General features: G+C 36.5%; 1 protein-coding gene across 3 annotated transcripts in view; it reads right to left on the bottom strand.

Moving 5' to 3' along the window:
* Window positions 1-1,778: 1,778 nt before the first annotated feature.
* ZPLD1 (zona pellucida like domain containing 1) overlaps window positions 1,779-21,983 on the bottom strand; it is an 80,962-nt gene continuing 60,757 nt past the window's right edge. For 2 of the 3 annotated variants that reach the window (XM_070787159.1, XM_070787163.1), the window contains 4 exons: window positions 19,060-19,157; window positions 17,566-17,646; window positions 13,679-13,850; window positions 11,454-11,697 (listed from right to left, as the gene is read on the bottom strand). In XM_070787159.1, the coding sequence (XP_070643260.1) occupies window positions 11,521-11,697; window positions 13,679-13,850; window positions 17,566-17,646; window positions 19,060-19,157 (528 nt within the window). In that variant the 3' untranslated portion in view covers window positions 11,454-11,520. Of the gene's footprint in view, window positions 4,197-4,835; window positions 4,866-11,453; window positions 11,698-13,678; window positions 13,851-17,565; window positions 17,647-19,059; window positions 19,158-21,983 lie in introns of those variants that run through there. The other variant, XM_019967549.2, reaches the window with a different exon arrangement.

Genomic DNA, 21,983 nt, shown 5'->3' with positions numbered 1-21,983 from the left:
GGGAGATAATTCACTGTAATTTTCAAGCACATTGCTGCCCACCAACTCATGGCCCTGTTTTTTCTCTATTTGATCTGTATTTTTAGCTAAGGTAAAAGAGGACCCCCTGCTTACAAGCCCCTACCTCAAGACATTAAATATTTCAAAATAATTTCAAGTGGAGATTATCAAATTGTGTGCTATTTGTATTTATTCATTTCCTTAGTTCCCCCTAAAAAGAGAACATTAGGACGTGTTCTCTTTTAGTAGTGTGACACATATTGATGGTATGTTTGCAACCTTACCAGCTGTGATGGTTCATTTTGTGTCAATTTGACTGGGTCACAGCTTGCCCAGACATTTGGTCAAACATTACCCTGGGTGTGTCTGTAGAATGTTTCTGGGTGAGACCTAATATTTGAATACACAAGTAAAGCAGACTGCCCTCCCTAATGTGAGTTGGACCCCATTTATTCAGTTGAAAGTCAGTATAGAACAAAAGTCTATCTCTCCCATGACTAGGAGAAATTCCTCCCTGAAAGGCCCAGGAAGGCCTGATTGCCTTTCTAACTGGGACACTGGTTTAGTCCTTCCTTTAGAACTGAAACAAGGGCTCTTCTGGGGGCTTGAGCCTGCTGCCTTTCAGACTGGAAACACATCATCAGCTCGCCTGGGTCTCCATCTTGCCCTTTGTAACCTTGGGACTTGTCAGCCTCCATAATAAAGAAAGCCAATTCCTTAAATACATACATCCTATTTGTTCTTTTCCTCTGGAGAACCCTAAAACACCAGCTAATCCTGGTATTTGTTTTGTTTACTACCCAAGTATATATATTTTTTAAATTACAGATTTGGATTGGTTTGTATTAAATGTCTCCCCACTCATAAATAATTGAGGAACTTAATTTTTGAAAGCAATTGATCTATGGTCAGCTTGCTATTTCCCTTATAAATATAAAATGAAAGCAAATGTGTGCTAGCCTAATAGCCCCCACTGCCTTGACAGAAGGCTCTCCATCCTGTTACAGCTCTCTCCTGCCAAGTGCTCTGAGAATCCTTCAGACTATGCCTCATGTGTGTTTGCAAACAAATGTCTCCCATATACTTCTCTGCTGCTGTTTTCTAACTTCTAGAAATTCTCTGCCTTACATTCTCCAGAGGGAATAATGCTCCTTCATGGACCATGATGTCTGTGCTGCTCCCAAAACTAATTGCCAATAGTTGAGGACCCAGAGAAGTACTCACTTCTGTAAGATTGGATTCTCCCTAAGTGAGGAAAAGGATTTCTCCTCAGCTCTATGTCATATTCCAAAACAAGGAATGACAGCCAGACCCTGACAGAACTGTCATGAGAGACTATGCAACTTTGGGCTGAAGCTGAGTTCCTGTCTTTCCAGTTTTTACTTTCCCCTCAGAATTTCAAAAAACAAAAACAAAAAAAACCGTAGGCTCAGTTTTAATCAGAGCCCAAACTCAAGGTAAAGTATTTCTTTACCCTCGGCTGATCTCATGAATATGCTCCCATCACAGGGCTGCTGAAGCTCAGGGTGGAGAGGGCAGGCTTCATCTCGCCCAGAGCTACTGCCCTTCCCTGTTGCATTAGGCAGCTTATTTCAAGTTTAATCTTTCTTAAAGTTGGTAAAAGTAGGAATAAAATGTTGAGAGTAGGACACAATATATTTCCATTATGACTTAAAAACAACACAAGAAATATATCTTAAAAAAATAAAAAACACCCAACAGAAAAGTCACTTTTTAAAAGATATTCATTTACGATTATTTTATTAAACAATCATCTTTTACATGTCATCACACCTTACCCCTGAAGTGCAAAAAACAGTTTGAGGTATTAAAACTGAAGGAATATTTGCACATATTTTGTAAGGTTTTCACACTATAATAACTGGAATATTCAGTATAACTAAATGCTACATATAACTGCACATATATAAGAATAAAGTTATTTAAAGCAAACTGGTTTGTCTCATTATAGTTTTGGACCTCACCTTTGTGACATTAAAGGTGGCAAAAATAATATGTAATTTAAATTGCTTGCAAATTGATATGCCCATTATTCTGTTTTAGAGAACAGTGTCTAGAATTTGAAAGGTTAACAACTGAAATGGTAGTTATCCCCAAAGCACAAAAACCAAACTGACAAACCAGTTTCAATGATATAATGTCCTATTCACGGGATTTAATACTTAGATCAATGTCAAGTCATTTACAGTATCTGAAACAGATTTACCAGAATATTCCAATGCTATCCATGTATATGGAGGGTCATATAAATAGCACGGTTCATGCTTTTTCTGTAAGATTTTTCCCTTTATATTAGTAAATAAATTGCTAATACAGACAAAGTTCAGAATGGTTACTTCAATCATTTTGAAGTTAGTTTGAAGTAACATGAGGAAGAGGAGATTGGCTTTTTAAGTCTTAGACTTTGTTATATTGAAGAAATTATCCAGAGACTTTATAGACCCCACTTTCCTCTGATTGTGTCTTTTCCTTGAAAGAGAAAGTTGAGGCAGTTATTACTCTATAGCTAATTAGTGTAATACAAATACTTTTTTCTGAACTGTTCAGGAAAATTGGAAAAAAGGTGTTTTTTGATTTGATAACTGATTTAATTATTAACTTTAGCGCATAGGCACTTCATTTAAAACAAATCTAAACTTGCATAGTGCTTTGCATCACAAACTTGTTTGGTAAAATTGAGTCCTGAATAATGGGTCACAAATATTAAATAGTAACTAGTCTGTACAGCAGTTTTTACAGTTAAAACAGCACTTTGAGTAGCTGCATGTGCTAGGTTTTGGTGTTTATCACTGAGTTGTTTTATTTGCTCCACTGCATGAATAAATTAGACAAAGGAAAGGTTGATTTTTTTCTGTAAGAATATAGGTTTAAAAGTTGGCTTTTTAAAACTTTTTCCAAAACTGATAAAAAATAAAATGCTTCTTGTAGGTTACTATTAGAGGAAAATACTATTTCTGAAAAAGTAGGCCTCCTCCAGACTATATGTTTTCTCTACATGAAAAATTTGTAAGAAAAGAAACTTTTTTTCCCCCATGCAGACCCCAACAAAGTTCTGCAAAACATATTTAACCTGTTTCCTCTTTGTTCTAGGGAAAGAAAGGAACCTAGGTTGTTAAAAACCCGCATAGGAACACTATGCTTGTGTGTGGGGACAATGTCCTCTCCCACAATTACTATTTGTTTTCCCACATGATGGTTCCTGAATTAAGAATAATCTGCAGTTGTTGCACAGCTGCAGAAGCAGCTGAGGGGTTTACCTGGGAGCAGAGTGAACACGTGCTGATGTTCTTGCTTGAACCAGGAGAAAACTGATCACAGCTTCTTCTACCAGATGAATAATGATCAAGTGTCACTTAGTATCCTTTAGAGGCTTACAACTACTTTTACTGTTTGCTGCAAAAATGGATGCTCCCTCCAGGTTAGGATACATTACCCGAGTTTTTATTTTTGTTTTTTTTAATATATGTTTTCAGACATGGAAATCACCCAAAAATGTAGGAGGTCATAGAATGAGAAATTAAATCTCAGGTGTCCAAATTGGCTAATCCAATTAAAACCTATCCCCAAGCTGCAGTTATCTGAATAAAACAAAAAACAACTTTCATTTCAGGACTATATATGCAAATCTAAGTGCCATCACAATAATTTTTAATACTTAGGGGATAAAATGCAACAATTTTTTTTCCTATGGCCACCTTTTCTCTCCAAAACCAATAATCAAAAGAAAATTGAAATGAAATGAAATAATGACAGATCTTGTAAGATCTAAATCCTGAATGTTGTTTGCTTATTGTCAGTATACCCAGAGGTGCCATACAAATAGGGTTGACCACAAACATACGTGACAAAAGTAATATTATCAAAATTCTCTCACTATTGTTATGCTAACAAGCTACACTCTATCCAGCCTGCAAATATCAAATGCTGGCTGGCATTCAACTGCAGTCACACACTGTAGAGTCAGTGAAGCCCTTTCTCGAGAGCTGGGGCCTGTGACAGTCAGTCAAAGACTGGGTTGCGTATGCCATTCAACACCAAACTGGTGGGTGCCTTCCTATGTAACAGGGCCAGTGAGCACAGAAGAAGGGAAAAGCTTATGACTCCCAGAATGACCATTCCTGATATCAGGGCACTGGTGACAGCGTTCAGCTGAAAAGGAGGTTCATTCGGAGAACCTGCAAGTAATAAACACACTCAATAGAAAGGTTCAACATCAGATTTATCTTAACTTATCCCAATTTATGCCTGCAAAGCCTCTGTCAGCAGTATCTTGTAGAATAATAGCATCAGACTATGCTACAATAGTAGCATCAGATTATGCTACAATTTATTTGACTTCAATTCACTACCCAAAAGTGTTAGTCACTCAGTCATGTCCAGATCTTTGTGACTCCATGGCCTGTAGGCCTGCCAGGCTCCTCTGTCCATGGAATTCTCCAGGTAAGAATAATGGATTGGGTAGCCATTCCCTTCTCCAGGGAATTTTCCTGACCTAGGGATTGAACCTGGTCTCCTGCATCGCAGGCAGATTCTTTACAATCTGAGCTACCAGGGAAGCCCAAAGGACTGTACAATTTAGAGGCCTGGTATCCCCTGAGTAGCCAAAAATTTTACTTATAATATGTTAAAAAATTGACCAACAGATTGCATATGAGTTCAGAAATTCTCAGTGAACTGTTATTTAAAATGCAGTAAACTTGTAAAACCAGAGCTCATTATATTTAGTTGATGACAGTTTTGCAACTAATTACCAAAAAATACTTAACATTTTTAAAAATTATACTTTCACTCTCAATATATGTTAATTATCTTACCAAGCTGTGAATTGTTAGTCGGTGTCTCATCTGAGGGGAAGAAGAGAGAAATGAAAGTAATATTGTGTCTCCAAATATTTACCAATGTCTAATTCTGTAATTGCTTTTCACCTATATGTCCCCTCACCTTCATCCACAAGCTCCTTGCGAAAGGCAATAATGAAAGTCTCCTAGACTCTCTGCTTTCTCATTTCCTGTTCCACATGTCCAAGATTTCTTCATCTATCCATTCCTCCATATCTATACTCTGACACTACTCTGAGTGTACAAATAAAATCGTACAACATACTATGCTAAATTCTTTCCTGCTGACTTCACTTTATTATTATATCTCTAGTCAGGTTAGTGGGGGAAGTAATTGTTAACATCTTACTATTAATACATTTTTTAGAGCAGTATAACGTGCTATTTAATTCTTTTATAGAGAAATAGTCATTATTTAGTGCCACTCTATTTTAAGTAATGCTGATTTTTCCATCATATTCTGCAGAAAACATCAAGTTCCCAGAAGATAAATTCATACTTAATAACTAAATGAAAGGAAAACATGACTCTTGAGCTTGAGTTGTAATTATTTGCATTTGTTAAGTAAGAGACTGAAGCTGTTGGTTCTTCACTTTTCCCTGACAAACACAGCAGATGCAGTGACCACTCTCACTTGGTTTCCCAGTTTTTGTTACCCATTTTTTAATCATATAGCAATTAACCCTTGAACTTATACAACCAGTGGATTTTATATTTGTGTTTAAACATGTGGGTGTATATGTGTGCCTGTATTATTTGAATCACAAAGTGTGTGCAGTTGGCTAGTGCTTCTGGAATATAAATATTATTATAATTAATATGTGTGTAATGCCACACAGTATACAAAGTGCTATCTCATATGTTATCACATTTATTTTCATAATTGCCATATGGTTTAGATATTATTGCTACTCCCATTTTACAGATGAAGAAACTTCCGTCACAGCCTTTATAATAAAGTAAACATACACTTAAATAAAAGCTTAGTTTCAGAATCCTTTTCCTAAAATAATATAAACTAGCAAGTGTGAAAAATGTTTTTAGTAAAAAGATAAATATCTCAAGTGACAAAACTCTAGGATTAATATTTGAAACAATTGATGGGAGAAGCTTGTGAGATGTTTATAAAACAGCTGATGGCATTTCTTTTCAAACATATGAGTGTTGGCAGAAATGATGGTTCTGCTGTTTGGTCCTGAAGTACAATGTCCAAAATAAATAGAGCACTCATTCATAGTATTCTTTAAATGGTGTAGTGCATTGTTATAGGACAAATAGAAAAAAATATCGGTTTTCATTATAAGACATGTTCAGGAAAATCCTTACCTCCAACTAACACTATCCTACAAGGACAACTGCTTCTCATGGAAACAGATAGGATTTGCACACTGTGATTAATTGATCCAAAAGATCCATGTTCCCAAAATGAGATGCCTCACTAGGATATGGAAGAGGATATCTAATGCTGTAAAATTCCTTTCTAAAAGTTATTCTTTGTTTAGGAATTACATTTATTTGTTATTTTAAAAAAGGTTTCTCTTAAAGAATGAAAAGCTTCCTGGTATATATCTCAAATTAAGCAAAAGTTCCATGACTGTAATGACCTATTTTTTGCACTTTCAGATTCACAGAAGAAATCAGAATATCCCCTCGTCTTTTACGTTACTACCAGCACTTTTGTAAGAACAACATCCCAGTTGTCACCCACGAGGACTTGGATGTGGACAAAATCTCCATGTGGAGACAGAAGTGCCGAAGGAGCTACATGCGCTGCAGGTTCCAGGACTCTGAAAAACGGAAAGCATCCTACCTTTGGCAGATGGCTGAAATCAGAATGTGTAACACTTGAATATTGTTTGCAAGTGTACTTGATACTAAATAAGGTCAGAGAGAATAAGGTTATCCGTTATCTGCTGTTTCCTGGCATCCTGCAATGTTAGGATCATTGCAATTAAAAGGAAAATCAAAGCTCTGTCTAGAAAGAGGTGGTAGTGATTTTCCAGGAACTTTCTATCACCACACACTTCAGTTTTTTTCTCACACCAACTTGGTCTTACACACTTCTACACTAAAAGTCATCTTATGGAATTTGACCAGATTGGAAATCTAAACCTGGGGAGATCTTCAAAAAAACACATAGCTAGCTGAGGACTCATAGCAGGAAAGTGATGGCAGCAATACCACAGCTGTTTAAAAGCCAGAAGTGGCAGATAAATTGTCATTCTCTGCTTTTCTCTCAGATAAGTAGCTGAAATAGATGGAAAACGTAAACATCTGTACAAAGATATATACAGAATGAATATTCTCCTTTCTTAGCACAAGCAAACTTTTTTTTTTTTTTTAAGTCTTCAATTACCTATGTGGTAAAAGGAACCACATATTTCAAGTTGAGAACCTTGGAAGTTTTTACTCTCCACTGTGTCATGGAGTAGCCATTTCATCTCTACCTTTGAATTCTAAGATCCCCGAGGGCAAAGACTGTGGCCTCTTCTCTGCTTTATTTCCAGTTCCTAGAAGAGTTGCTGTCCGTGGAGGGACTAAATAAATAGGCTAGAGTGAATTATTCCCTATCCATGAAACTCAATGACCCTAGTTTAACAAGTGTTTGGCTTGGACTTCTCCACAGGAATTTATATTTTAAAAAATTAGGTACTATTGTTTTTCAGTGATTGTACCTTTAAATTTCCAGAATTGTACCCCATGATAAGCATTTCCCTACCAAATAATTATAGCCTTTTAGAGCCTAAAATAAGAACACTTCATGAACTTTGAGGATTTTGAATTCTGAGGATGTATATAATTTTCTAAATCAGCTAACAAAAGATAAACAATATTGGGTAAAAAATAACCAGAATGGATTTGATTTCATTAAAATAAAAACAAGACGGAAGTTCTGAGGTTTAACAACTTTTTGAACTTGATCCAAGACAGATGTCTATGGGAAGGAGTGGTTCAATGAGTAAACAGAGCAAAAATTCCAAGTATCAGAGAACTCTAAAGAGAGGAAATCATGCCTGAAATTAGACTTGCTTTTGAAAGTCACAGGATCTGCAGAGAGAAATTCTAGCTGAACTAAGGTAAAAATAAAGTGAAACTCAGGGAATAAGGTATCCCTGATCATTAAGCTGGACATATAATTTATATAGAATTTGCCCGTGGATGGATACGGCTTGATTTTTGAGTTGCATTGGTTGCTTAGTTGCTAAGTCATGTCTGACTCTTTTGCGACCCCATGTGCTGTAGCCTACCAGGCTCCTCTAGCCATAGGATTTCTCAGGCAGGAATACTAGAGTAGGTTGCCATTTCCTTCTCCAGAGTCGTGTTTACATGGAATTAAAGTTTTTTAATTGTAAGGATATTATAGTATTATAGCAAAAACATTATTATACATGGTCCTCTAGGTAGTGAGGTCACCATGATATCCAAATAAAGACCATCCTACTGTTATTTATCAAAATCATGATAAATAAATCCACAGAGAGTGAGAGAGAAATGAACTTTAAACATGACCCTGTGGAGCTGTACCAGTAGAGAGACCAAGGTGACTAAGAGACAATCTTAGTGCTTTGGGAAATAAATGTCATCTCTGAGGTGGAAATAAGTCTCAGTTGGAAAGGAAGAAATTCAGGCATGACATCAGATGTACTGTTATCAAAAGCATTAGTTCTCTGAGGTTTTAACATAGATATTTTGGATGACTAGACATGATATGGGTGAAACTTATAAACCTGGATAGCTGGTTAGCTACAGTAGGAATAGAAACTGCTACTGGGATTTGGATATCTTAATAATTTTGATCTGTTTTTAAAATTATATTATACTGAAAGTGAAAGTGTTAGTCACTCAGTCATGTCCAACTCTTTGGGACCCTATGGACTCTACCAGGCTTCTCTATCCATGGGATTCTCCAGGCAAGAATACTGAAATGGGTTGCCATTTCCTCCTCCAGGGAATCTTTCCAACCCAGGGATTGAAACTGGGTCTCCTGCATTGCAGGAGGATTTTTTACCACTGAGCCAGCAGAGAAGCCCTATATTATAATTGCAAATTATTTAAAATTTGTTATCATTAGTTTGATTTGATCCATGTAAGAAAGAAGCAAGGAGGTTAATAAGGAAGAAAGTAATCCACTTTCCTACATCTCAACATCCGCAGAGAGATGTGATTTTCAAGGTTCTTTTCTTACAACAAACTGAAATGCTCCATAGAAATAAGAATATTTTTCTTTGTGCCTACTCAAAAGCATTCATAATTATTGGCAATAAGAACTGAGTTTCCATGCAGCATAACTCTATGAGCTATTTCTGACAGCTAGAGATAAGAATTGGGCCTCTGACAAACCACAAACCAGTCATTTTCAAACCATTCAAAATATTCCAAATTATCAAGGAGGATGAACTAAGTTTGAAATTTTATATTTAATAAATTCATGAATTTTTTTAATGGCCTATTAGTTTGTTTGCTTTTTTTAATTACTAATATGTCTACACAAACACAAAGAAGTAAATAATTAAAGCAATTATCTGGATTTTTCAGAACCAAGTGACTTTTTTCCTAATTATCTCTTTCAGATGAAACTTTCTTTTCACTTTGGGATAGGAGGTATGGGAGAAAAGGTAAAGATAATCTAATTGAAACATAATAATAACCTATGCCTAATATAAAATGGAGAAAAATGATTACCATATAATCCAAATCAGAACTCCACTTTTCTTTTTAGACAAATTTAGAACAATAGAGTTAGATAGAATCTGAAAGTCCACTTTTTCAAACCTTTTATTTTAAAAATAAAGAAATAAAGAAACATTTTCCCAGGGAAGTGAAGTAATATCCCAAGTCCTACATCTTATTAGGACATAAGCTGAACTAGAACCAATTTTTCAAACTTCAGTGTGTGTTATTTATAATGCATGTCTGTTTCATCCAACTCAGCAGTCCCCAAACTTTTGGCACCAGGGACCAGTTTCATTGAAGACAATTTTTCCATGGACCATGGTTGGAATAGGAGCATGGTTTCTGGATGAGTCAAGAGAAATACATTTATTGTGTACTTTATTTTTATTATTATTATATCAGCTTTACCTCAGATCTACTTCAGGCATTAGATCCCAGAGGCTGGGGAATCCTGATCCAAGTAATTCTGGATGTCTCTGGGTTCACATTCATAAAAGCAGTATCCCTTTGGAGAGTGTTTGTAAGTGTATGTGTATGGACGCACATGCACAGATAATTGTATATATGAGAATGTATTATATAAACAACTGTGGCCATTAGATTCAAGAGCACAAATGTGTGTACTGGTAGGGGTATTTACATACTATTGCTATTCAGGATCCTGAAAGGAAGCAATTGGTATTCAAACTGGTAATTTAAGGAGATTTAATAAGACAGTCCTTCTAGTCAAGGCTCTGGTTTTTCCAGTGGTCATGTATGGATGTGAAAGTTGGACTGTGAAGAAAGCTGAGCGCCGAAGAATTGGTGCTATTGAACTGTGGTGTTGGAGAAGACTCTTGAGAGTCCCTTAGACTGCAAGGAGATCCAACCAGTCCATTCTAAAGATCAGCCCTGGGTGTTCTTTGAAAGGAATGATGCTAAAGCTGAAACTCCAGTACTTTGGCCACCTCATGTGAAGAATTGACTCATTGGAAAAGACCCTGATGTTGGGAGGGATTGGGGGCAGGAGGAGAAGGGGACGACAGAGGATGAGATGGCTGGATGGCATCACCGACTCGATGGACATGAGTTTGGGTGAACTCCGGGAGTTGGTGATGGACAGGGAGGCCTGGCGTGCTGCAATTCATGGGGTCACAAAGAGTCGGACACGACTGAGCGACTGAACTGAACCGACTAGGACAATTTATAAAAATGGGGGCTTCCCTGATAGCTCAGTTGGCAAAGAATTGCCTGCAATGTGGGAGACCCTGATTTGATTCCTGGGTTGGGAAAATCCCCTGGAGAAGGGATAGGCTACCTACTCCAGTGTTCTTGGGCTTAACGTGTGGCTCAGCTGGTAAAACATCTGCCTGCAATGTGGGAGACCTGGGTTCAATCCCTAGGTTGGGAAGATCCCCTGGAGAAGGGAAAGGCTACTCACTCCAGTATTCTGGCATGGAAAATTCCATGAACAATCCATGGGGTCGCAAAGAGTAGGACAGGACTGAGAGATTTTCACTTCACTCACTTTATAAAGATGGAGGGAATTCACAAGAGAAAGTCAAGTTACTAGGACTATGGGTTAAAGGGAGAGATTCCAGAACTCTGAGAGAGTAGTTGAATGGAGACTGTTGTCTGGTGGGAGCCATGTGAACCTCACACCCATCCTCTGACAGCGCCACCTATGGGTCTAGTCCAACCAGAAACTATACTTGGCAAGGCATCCATCCAGCGGATGCAGTTCACAGAGATAAGTGTTTTAGGTCAGAGAGGGGCTGGGAAGGGCAGAGTAGATCTGGATGGGCAAATGAAACATGTCCAGAAGCGTACTGTGTGTGTGTGTTTGTGTATGTGTGTGTGTATGTGTGAAGGGAAATGTGGTAAAGACAATATTGCCCTTTGTGAGTCAGTTGAATAAAGAGGAAACTACCATGAAATTAAAGTTGTCTAGCAATTTATCTTGTCTCACAGTTAATTAATGCTATTTAGGAACTATTTTGAGTTATGCCTATAAGCCAAAGAACAAGCTGTTTTGGAACCATCTATTACTACACACAAAAGGAGGCGCACTCTTACCACTCCGAGTAATGATGGGACCCGCAGAGAGTACGGCGTTTCCAGAAATACTCTGGGGATTCAAAGTGGTCCTCCTCCCCACATCTCGCCTTTCTCTGTGGCCACAAACCTAAGGAGTTAATGAAAAGAAGTGAAATTCCACACCAGCACTAAATTGGTTCTTTATGGCCATTTGGAAAGCAGATTCTTTTAGAAGAGATACCACATGTTTAATTTTATTCAGTTACTTCTGTGCATTTAATTACTTTGCATATAACTGCTACAGTGTTTCTTATCCTGGCTTGGGCCACATTTCTTATTTCCTTCTGATGTAATTGTGCATCGCCTCATTAATTTACATAGCTCAACAGCTCTCCTGAAAAAGAGATGTGTTTATCAAACTTTTCTACTTTTATTTCTCTCAAGCCTTTAGTAAATTTTTCCCTGAAAAATTGGTCAGCATAGAGCCAAGGAAATGCAGACTCATCATTTAACCCCACCTGATACAGAATGAATATAATCAATGATTGTAAAGAAATACATGAATTTGAGCACACATATAAACACATTAAAGCTTGTTGTTGTTCAGCTGCTCAGTCATGCCTAACTCTTTGTGACCCCATGGACTGCAGCACCCAAGGCTTCCCTTGTCCTTCACCATCTCCCAGAGCTTGCTCAAACTCATGTCCATTGAGTTAGTGATGCCATCCAAACATCTCGTCCTCTGTTGTCCCCTTCTCCTGCCTTCAATCTTTCCCAGCATCAGAGTCTTTTCCAATGAGTCAGCTCTTTGGATCAGGTGGCCAAAGTATTGGAGCTTCAGCCTCAGCATCAATCCTTCCAATGAATAGCCAGGATTGATTTCCTTTAGGATTAACTGGTTGGATCTCCTTGCAGTCCAAGGGACTCTCAAGAGTCTTCTCCAACACCACAGTTCAAAAGCATCAACTCTTCAGCACTCAGCTCTCACATTCATATATGACTACTGAAAAAAACATAGCGTTGACTATACAGACATTAAAGCTATTTTAAATCAAAAAAAAGGCTGCATTTTTCTCAGGTTAATATTGAGTTTGTGTGTGTATCCTCAGTCATTTAGTCATGTCCAACTCTCCAATCCTATGGACTGTAGCCCACCAAGCTCCTCTGCCCAGGGAATTTTCCAGGCAAGAATACCAGATTGGCTTGCCATTATTTAATCCATGTTAATATTGGTATGATCCTAGAGGGCCTATCAGAAATAGAATTTTATTTCTTCACTAGTAAATGGGTGTATATTTTAGTGGCAGCTATATGAGCTTCCCTGGTGGCTCAGATAGTAAAGAATCTGCCTGCAATGCTGGAGACCCAGGTTTCAATCCCTGGATAGGCAAGACCCCCTGAAAAAGGAAATGGCTACTCATTCCAGTAATTTTGCATGGAGAACTCTATGGACAGAGGAGTTTACTGGGCTACAGCCCATGGGATTGCAGAGTCGAACATGACTGAGTGACTAACAGATATGTAGTACAGATCCACATCTTTTATAGTTTTTATCTTTTAATACCAGGGATTCCCTGGCCATCTGGTCAATCAACCTTTCTAGTGTCAGTGCTGCCCCCACCACAGGCTTGCCCATCATCCTCTGATCTGCTCCGTAGCCCTACTGAGACTGGAAGTTCGCAGGTTACTCTGTTTCTTGTGTCTGTGCTTTGACCATCCTTTGGTGTAGAATGTCTCTGTCTTCAAAATCACATCTCTTCAATCAAGTCTCTCATCTTCTTCTGTTTCACCTCTCTCACAATGATGAATAGTGCCTTTTGCTACAATGCATATATATGTTTGCCTTTGCATCATAACATTTTGTCATATTTTATTCCTTGACTATCTCATGCTTATAACAATTAAGCTAATTAAATTCAGAATTCATGCACGCATCTCTGTATTCCCAGTATAATGCTTGGCACAAAGTAGGTATTCAAGACATCTTTACTGGATGAATGAAAAAATTGTACTTCAAACTATCTGACCTGATGCATATTCACTTTCTATGTAGAAATAAGTTCCTAACACTTGATAACCTTCAGCTTAGTTTAATACAACAGTTCAGAATAAAGTTATCAAAAACCTACTGGCATGAGGAAGGGGCAGTCATCAGCTCTGCAGAGCTTGGTAACGCAGTGCAGGAAGACAGTAGACATTTTCTGATTCTTGTGTTTCACAAATCGGAACACTTCAAAAGAAAAGCGGCCCCGCTGGCTTCTGCCGTTTTCAATGACGGTAGTTTGAGGATCTTTGTCACAGCTGCATGTTAGAGAAAGTGACAACAATTAATACTGGAAAGTACGAACCCACCATGACTTGTACATTAATTTCTGCAATATTAAGAGGGTTTCCCCAGCGCCCATTACATTAAGAGCTAACAAAATTATGCCGTGTTACAGATTTGTAATAGGAAAACAAGCTAACTCAACAGAGGTAGGAGTGACATAGTTCATAAAATTTAAACAAATCAGTTTATGATTACAATATTTCTGCCAAATTTTAGAGGAATCATACCCTTATATGTTGAAAAATCCAAACAGCATAAAATATACAAAGTAAAACATCTGTCTTTGCCCTTGGCCATGCCCTTGCACGCCCACACACAAACCTGCCTGAGGTGATCTCACATGTTACTGCAGCCTCACAGGACATATGCAAGTAGAAACAGAAGCCATATTCTCAATGTTCCCCTCTTCTTAAACAAATCATAGCAAACTCTCTATATTGTTTTGTATCTTGCCTTTTTAAAGTTTAACAATGTAACTTAGAGATCTCTCTGTATCAATAGAGACCCTCCTTCATCTTTTCTCACAGTTGTATACTATTTCATCATGCACATGTGCTGGAGTTGACAAAACCTGTGTCCCATGTATATTTCCTTGCTTTGTTTTGAATCTTTTGAATTTTACAAATAATAATGAACAGCATTACAATGCATCATTTGGAAAATGTGCAGGGTTATCTTATCTTATATATATATATCTTACATATATCCTTATATGTCTGTAAGGATCATTCAACAGACTTTGCCATATTGCCCTAAGTATTGCCACATTTTGCACTGTCCCAGTAATGTATAAAAAATACTTAATTTCCCTCAGAGCTATATCAACAAAGTATATGCATAAAATTCTGGATTATTCCCTATTTGACAGGGACAATAAACCATCATCATGTAATATTATTTCAGCTTTTTGTTAGTGTGAATGGATATGTGCATTTATCATATATATTAGAGCCATTCGTATTTCTTTATCTGAAATTTGTTTATGTTTTTTGCCCAAATTTTAATTGTATTATTGGCCTTTCCTTTCTGATTCCTTTAAATCCTTGGTTTTTAAGAAATGTGGTTCCTTGTTTGTTATATAAATTGTGAATTGTTTTACTTTGTTGCTTGGCTTTGGCCAGTCCTCACTGTGTGTGTGTGTCTGTGTGTGCATGTGCCTATGTACATATGTTTGAGAAATTTTATTTTTATATAATTTAACTTTAAATGTTTTATTTTATGGCTTCTAGTATGTGGGCTAAAGATGATTTTCCATACTCCAAAGTTCTAATGATATTTTGCATTTTCTCTCCCATCACTTTTAAATCTGTAGTTTTTACATTTAAATTAATAATCCATTTAAAGTTTATCATGGTATAATGAGCAAAGTACAGATACTTTATTTTTCTTATGATTATCTACTGCCCTGCACTGTTTTTAAAACTCTCTGTCAATCCCACTGATTTGCATATTATCGCACTCTATTGGGATTTCTTTGGAAGGAATGATGCTAAAGCTGAAACTCCAGTACTTTGGCCACTTCATGCGAAGAGTTGACTCATTGGAAAAGACTCTGATGCTGGGAGGGATTGGGGGCAGGAGGAGAAGGGGAAGACAGAGGATGAGATGGCTGGATGGCATCACTGACTCGATGGACGTGAGTCTGAGTGAACTCCGGGAGTTGGTGATGGACAGGGAGGCCTGGCGTGCTGTGATTCATGGGGTCGCAAAGAGTTGGACACGACTGAGCGACTGAACTGAACTGACTGATCACCTAATAAATGACCATGCTTTGGATCTATTTTCAACTGAGTATTGTAAATTTTTATCTACATGTCTAGCCTCACATAATATCATACTTCTTAATAACTTTAGAGTGTCTATTAACTGCAACCTCTGGTAGTATCATATCCTTCTCATTTCCTTGTAGATTTCCCCCTTTCTTTTGTATTTTATAAATTTTTTGTTCATCTGTTTTTTCTCGATTCAGTTAGCTTATGAGTCTCTGTCCTTGTAGGTGTGCATTTCTCCAGGCTGTTTCTAGGTTCTACGGCACTGGCACCCTCAGCATTCACTTTTCTTCCCCACTTCTCCTGCCACCTCTTCCCACACCACTTCCTCCCAGCCTTTTCCTATACTGTATGTTTTGGTCTTATTAACTAATTTTATCAACACTAACAAATATTTTGTAATTTCTAGGTTTTCTTTTCGTCCTAATCTCACTGAAAATGTCATTTGGGGAACGATTTTGGTCTCTATAGTTTCCAAGAAGAAAACTGAAAGAACTAAGCTGAAACCATAGTCATACTAGAAGTCTAACGATCATATTCCAGATTATAATATGCAATGATTATAGAAATTGTGAAATTTCTATAGATTATAGAAAAACAAAAATGTCAAAGCAAAATGATCCACAATCTCATTGTGCATACATAACCATGGTGAATCTTTTGATGTATTAATATTTCCTTACACTCTTTTCTATAATATATAAATGAGGTCAATTGTACAATTGTATATGCTAATTCTTTCATTTCATATTTTAATACATTTAAATTGTAAACAACCACATATTTATAAAGATAGGACTATCGAGAAGACAGAAGGGAAAGAAATAAAATAGAACAAATCTTTTTTTCTATTTTATAAATAACTTTGTGTGATTATAATGCCTACGTGAGCTTTCAACTTGCTGCTTCTCCATAATTCGCCTACCCCTTTCCTTGCTGCTGAACATGCAGTTGGTTCCTATTTTTACTATTCTAAATAGCACTGATAGACAAGAAGATGATAAATACTTTTAGAATATGCTTCCTAACTCACAAATGTAGAATCAAAAGATATGAAATCTTTTAAGAATTTTTTTTAAGGATATTGTTTCCCAAAAATGTTAACCAAATGAACACTTCCAGCAATAGGATGAGTGTCAGTTTGATCATACACTCTGAGTAGCACCTTAACCTTGATTAACCAATAAAATTTATTCTTTTGATTTCCCATCATATTATTCCCATCATGTGTCAATAAGCAGCAGTGATCAGAGCCAACTGTATTTTATAAGCATGATTAGAAGCCATTGCTTGACTCTCAAGTCTGTTCTCCTGTCAGATAAAAAAGCTGAAAAGGAACTAGGATGATTGAATGTTTTTATGATCCATGTCCCTTTTTCCCAAATGTAGATTACGTTCACTCTATCACTGTCTATTGGGGAATGAAGTCAAAGTTATTGCATCTGATTTAAAAAAAAAAAGTGGTAGGCTTTCATTTTAAATGCTGATAAATGAAGAAAAGCATTATGGGGTCTAAATTATCTAGACCATTACTTTAATTTTACTCTCCTTTTGACATACCATGAGACAGTCTAGTTTCATAAAAATAGTCACTGCCTTTCTCTTATTGCCAATAATCTCTTAACCATGCTTTTCCTAAGACAATGAAATATTCCCGTATGACCTAAACATGAATAAAACATCTTTGATGTGCCAAACTTACTTGTAACTTTCATCCAACAATAGCCCTTTCAGCATTTCATGTTGAAAACTGTTCTCCACTTTTACACTTCCAACTATATTTTAATTTTTGTTCAGAATGTTCAGAACTTTAAATTTAAAAGCTATAAAAGTACCCTGTAATTCATCTGTCTTCAATTTTCTATTGGAATTATCTACAATTGAATTATTGCTATCAATACAAGACTTAGACACCTACCTAAGGAAGAGATCATATCGAGTATCATCATTTGGGTTCCCTGATGGGGTCGTGTAGCAATAATCCATTAAGACATTCCATCTGCAAGGAAAAGGAAGAATAATCTAGAGTCAGAGTCTCCTTTGGATATTAGTTATTAACCCAAAGGAAGTAGATATTCACAAACATTTACTCCAGGGAATATAGTTGTTTAACTAATTATTTCCTGAGACTTCTAGTTTAATAAAATGTTCTCCTAAACTCAGAATGTTTAAAAGTCTGCAACAGATTGCCATTGCACATCAACTATCACATAAAACCAAGAACAGAAATGCCAAGAAGACAAAAAGGGAGAAGGCAAAGTAGAACCAAATTTCTCAAGACCACCAATCTCTTCAGGATGCAAAGTTTAAATAATAATATACGAGAAACCCAAAATAAATCATATGCATGTTACAATTTTTTATTAAGGTAGAACTGGATCTTTACTTTTGAATTTCCTTTCAATTTTGATCATCCTGGATTTTCTAAGAATCAGACGAAATGACTTATTTGGTTATTTTGAAGAGATGTTTCTGGGGATTGTTAAATATATTTGTGGGCCAGAGTTCTTTTGTTGTTTTAAATAAACATTTATTGAATATTAGCACAAACATAGGATGGCTTCCCCTGTGGCTCAGCAATTAAGAATCCACCTGTAAAGCAGAAAATGCAGGAGATGCAGGTGCAATTCCTGGGTCAGGAAGATCCCTTGGATGAGGGCATGGCAATCCATTCCAGTATTCTTTCCTGGAGAATCCCATGAACAGAGGAGCTTGGTGGGCTATAGTCCACAGGGTCACAAAGAGTCGGACATGACTAGAGCAATTGAGCACGTGGACACACACACATAGAAAATGTGTACATAGAAAATGTACAGACCACGTGTTCACAAAATTACTGTATCTGACTAATCACCTTTCAATGAAAAAGCAGAATATTCTGGTATCCCAGAGCTCTCCCCATGCCCTCTTCCCATCACTATCTCTCCTTCTTTAAGGGAAAAAATGTTATTTTCCAATTAATGACTTAAAGTATCACCCTTTAATCCTATAATTTATTTCTATTTATTAGGCATTCCTAAATGATGCGGCAATGACAATATTTTTTTTGTGAATAAGCTAACTTTATGATTCATCAGGCTTTGCTGCTGCTAAGTTGCTTCAGTCGTGTCCGACTCTGTGCGACCCCATAGACGGCAGCCCACCAGGCTCCCCTGTCCCTGGGATTCTCCAGGCAAGAACACTGGAGTGGGTTGCCATTTCCTTCTCCAATGCATGAAAATGAAAAGTGAAAGTGAAGTCGCTCAGTCATGTCCGACTCTTCGCGATCCCATGGACTGCAGCCTACCAGGATCCTCCTTCCATGGGATTTTCCAGGCAAGAGTATTGGAGTGGAGTGCCATTGCCTTCTCCAACATCAGGCTTTAGGCAGCCAAAATGTATTAACCAACAAAAGATGGGAGCTTGAAATTACCTGCCATCCAGATTAGTGGCTTGTACAGCTGCAAATACTTTGGTTTTCAAAGGTAGTCCTATACTTGGGATAATTAACTGCTGATTGTAGGTCGAATCCTAATAATAAAAAATAAATAAGCAATTAACCCGTCATTGCCTTCCCAACAACAGCACGTTTACTTAAGACAATAATGGCCTATTAAAAAAAAGAGAGAGCAAATCAACATAAATTTACTGAACCATCTCCTAAAAGGACCTAGTTAATCCTCTAGTTTTTGGCAGAACTGTTCTTAAATCATATCCAAGTAACAAACTCACTTCCATGCATAAATCTTTTCATGTCCATAGTTTATCATTTATGATGATTTATGTTCAATGTATTTAAATTACATGCAATGGTTACTAGTAAGAGGTTAGTATTTAGTTTGGCTAATATTCAACTATCACTATTCAGTTTATTTAAATTCATATTTCATTTATTTAAATTATATTAGTAGCTAATATTCAGTTTATTTAAATTATATCTGCTTCAGTTTAAGCCCTTTGCCACTGGAGTTGTAAATCTTTATACTCTTAATAATCTCTCATTAACCCAAAGTCACTTATCTCGCAATTTTAAATTACAATAATTTAACTGAAAACAAAAACAAAAAAGGGACCAGTGTGTTCTCCAAGTTGCCAAAAATGCATGCCATGGAATTCCTGTACTAGATAACATGGTGAGGACTTACAGAAGGGTGTCTTAGGGCTTAATTTTTACCTTTTACTGTTAGTTTAGATCAATTCTGCAGAGCTTATTTATATAATTCCCCAATTTACAGTAGATTAAGGCAGTAAATTAGAAATTGATAGTAAAGAAAAGCAGAAAAAAAAATGAAGAATAAAGAAGAAACTCAAAATCTAAGTTGTCAAATCATTTATCATGGAGGCAAATTGTTTCCCCCAAATTTAGTAACTCTGAAGATAAAGCTATTTTGCAGCAAAGGGAAATATTTAATGAAATCTCAGTATCATCAAGCAAAGGCGGAATACAGAGCTCACTCTGTTTCAGAAGGCTGGGAAGAAACAACAGATACCGAATTTTGAAACTTAACTCAGTAGTAACTTGGATGCTTCACTTTTGAAAGGGTTGTATTCATGTGGAGCATTTCATTCCCAAATTAAGCCTGATAAGTGAGGGATTATTTGCTGTACTTATTTTCTAGATTTCTGTGATAAATGATAACAGCTCCTCTAACCATTTCTCATAGGTAGTATTTTTAATTAATTCTCTTCCTGGCTCCCTTTTCCAACTTCTTCAAGTTATACACACTTCATCGACTATTATGGCTCATTCATCTTGTACTTGCATCAGTATTGTCCCAAAGGATATTACTTCATTTTTTTTTACAAATATTATACTACAAAGTCATTTGCAAATGATATGACTCAGCTATGGTTTAATCTTAATTATCACCTTTTTCTTCTAAAATTCTTCTAAACAGTAATGTTTAGATTTTATTTTGTATAGTTGCCTTACTCCTGTTAGTAAATATTGTCCCTAAAATCAATGATATTTACTTTAGATTTTTTCTTCAACTTTAAAAATAATTCATAATTACCATAGCACAGTTTTAGATTTACTCTGTTTCTTTATCTGCTCAGAAGACACTATTACTTAGGTGCAATTCAAATTCAAAATCATCCTCACTTAATTTCCACAGAGAAGAAAACTAATATATTTATACTATGTAAGAATAAGGGCCAAGATCAACTCGAAGTAAACTGCACATATTGAAATCACAAAATCAATAAATGTCATTTTTTTACAGGTAAAATTTTCATAAGTACATTCAATGAATCCCATAACACACAGAAATAATTGTACTGAATCCATATTCAGTACAACTTTTCCTTTTCAAATAGCTAACCACAGAATAAGAGTAGTAGGTGAATAATATAACTTTTCGTAATTCCCAAGGGTTAGAAATCAAAACCTTTGCATGTAAAATAGGAAAATATGGCCCCAAATGGTTGTAACATAATACTTAGTTTGAAATCCTGCAATAAAATCACATTTGGGTAGCTAAGTGTTAGAGTTCCAAACAAATAATAAATATGGTTTTGGATAATTTCATTAAAGTATACCAAAGGTCTGTTTAGTTAAAACTATAGTTTTTTTTCAGTAGTCATGTACAGATGTAAAAGTTGGACCAGAAAGAAGGCTGAGCACTAAAGAATTGATGGTTTCAAATGGTGGTGCTGCAGAAGACTCTTGAGAATCCCTGGGAAAGCAAAAAGATCAAACCAGTCAATCCTAAAGGAAATCAACTCAAAATATTCATTGGAAGGACTGCTGCTGAAGTTGAAGCTCCAATACCTTGGCCACCTGATTTGAAGAACCAAGTCATTGAAAAAGACCCTGATGCTGGGAAAGACTGAGGGCAGGAAGATAAGGGGGCGACAGAGGATGATGATTGGATGGCATCACTGAATCAATGGACATGAATTTGAGCAAACTCCGGGAGATAGTAAAGGAAAGGGAACCCTGGCATGCTGCTGTCCATGGGGTTGCAAAGAGTCAGACGTGACTTAGTGACTGAACAATAACAAAAATTCTTTTCCAGTATAAATTGCTAGTGTTTTTTAATGTCCTGAAAGATGGCAAAATACTACAATGGTGCCAAGTTAAAAAACTAGTTTGAGGCAGTGAAACTCTTCTGTATGATGCAACAATAATGGACACATGCCATTCACAGTTTTCAAAACCCATAGGATATATAACATGAAGCATTAACCTAAATGTAAATTATGAAAATTACTTAATATATCAATATTGGCTCATAAGTTATAAGAAATATGCTACATGCCCCATAATGCAAGGTGTAAGTAATAAAGAAAATTGTATGTAGCCCCTGGAGGTCTATAGGAATTCTCTGTACTTTTAGATCAATTTTTCTATAA

This window comes from Bos indicus, chromosome 1 (genome assembly GCF_029378745.1).
Source record: "Bos indicus isolate NIAB-ARS_2022 breed Sahiwal x Tharparkar chromosome 1, NIAB-ARS_B.indTharparkar_mat_pri_1.0, whole genome shotgun sequence".
NCBI lineage: Eukaryota > Metazoa > Chordata > Mammalia > Artiodactyla > Bovidae > Bos > Bos indicus.
This window is presented reverse-complemented; position numbering and strand designations above follow the sequence as displayed.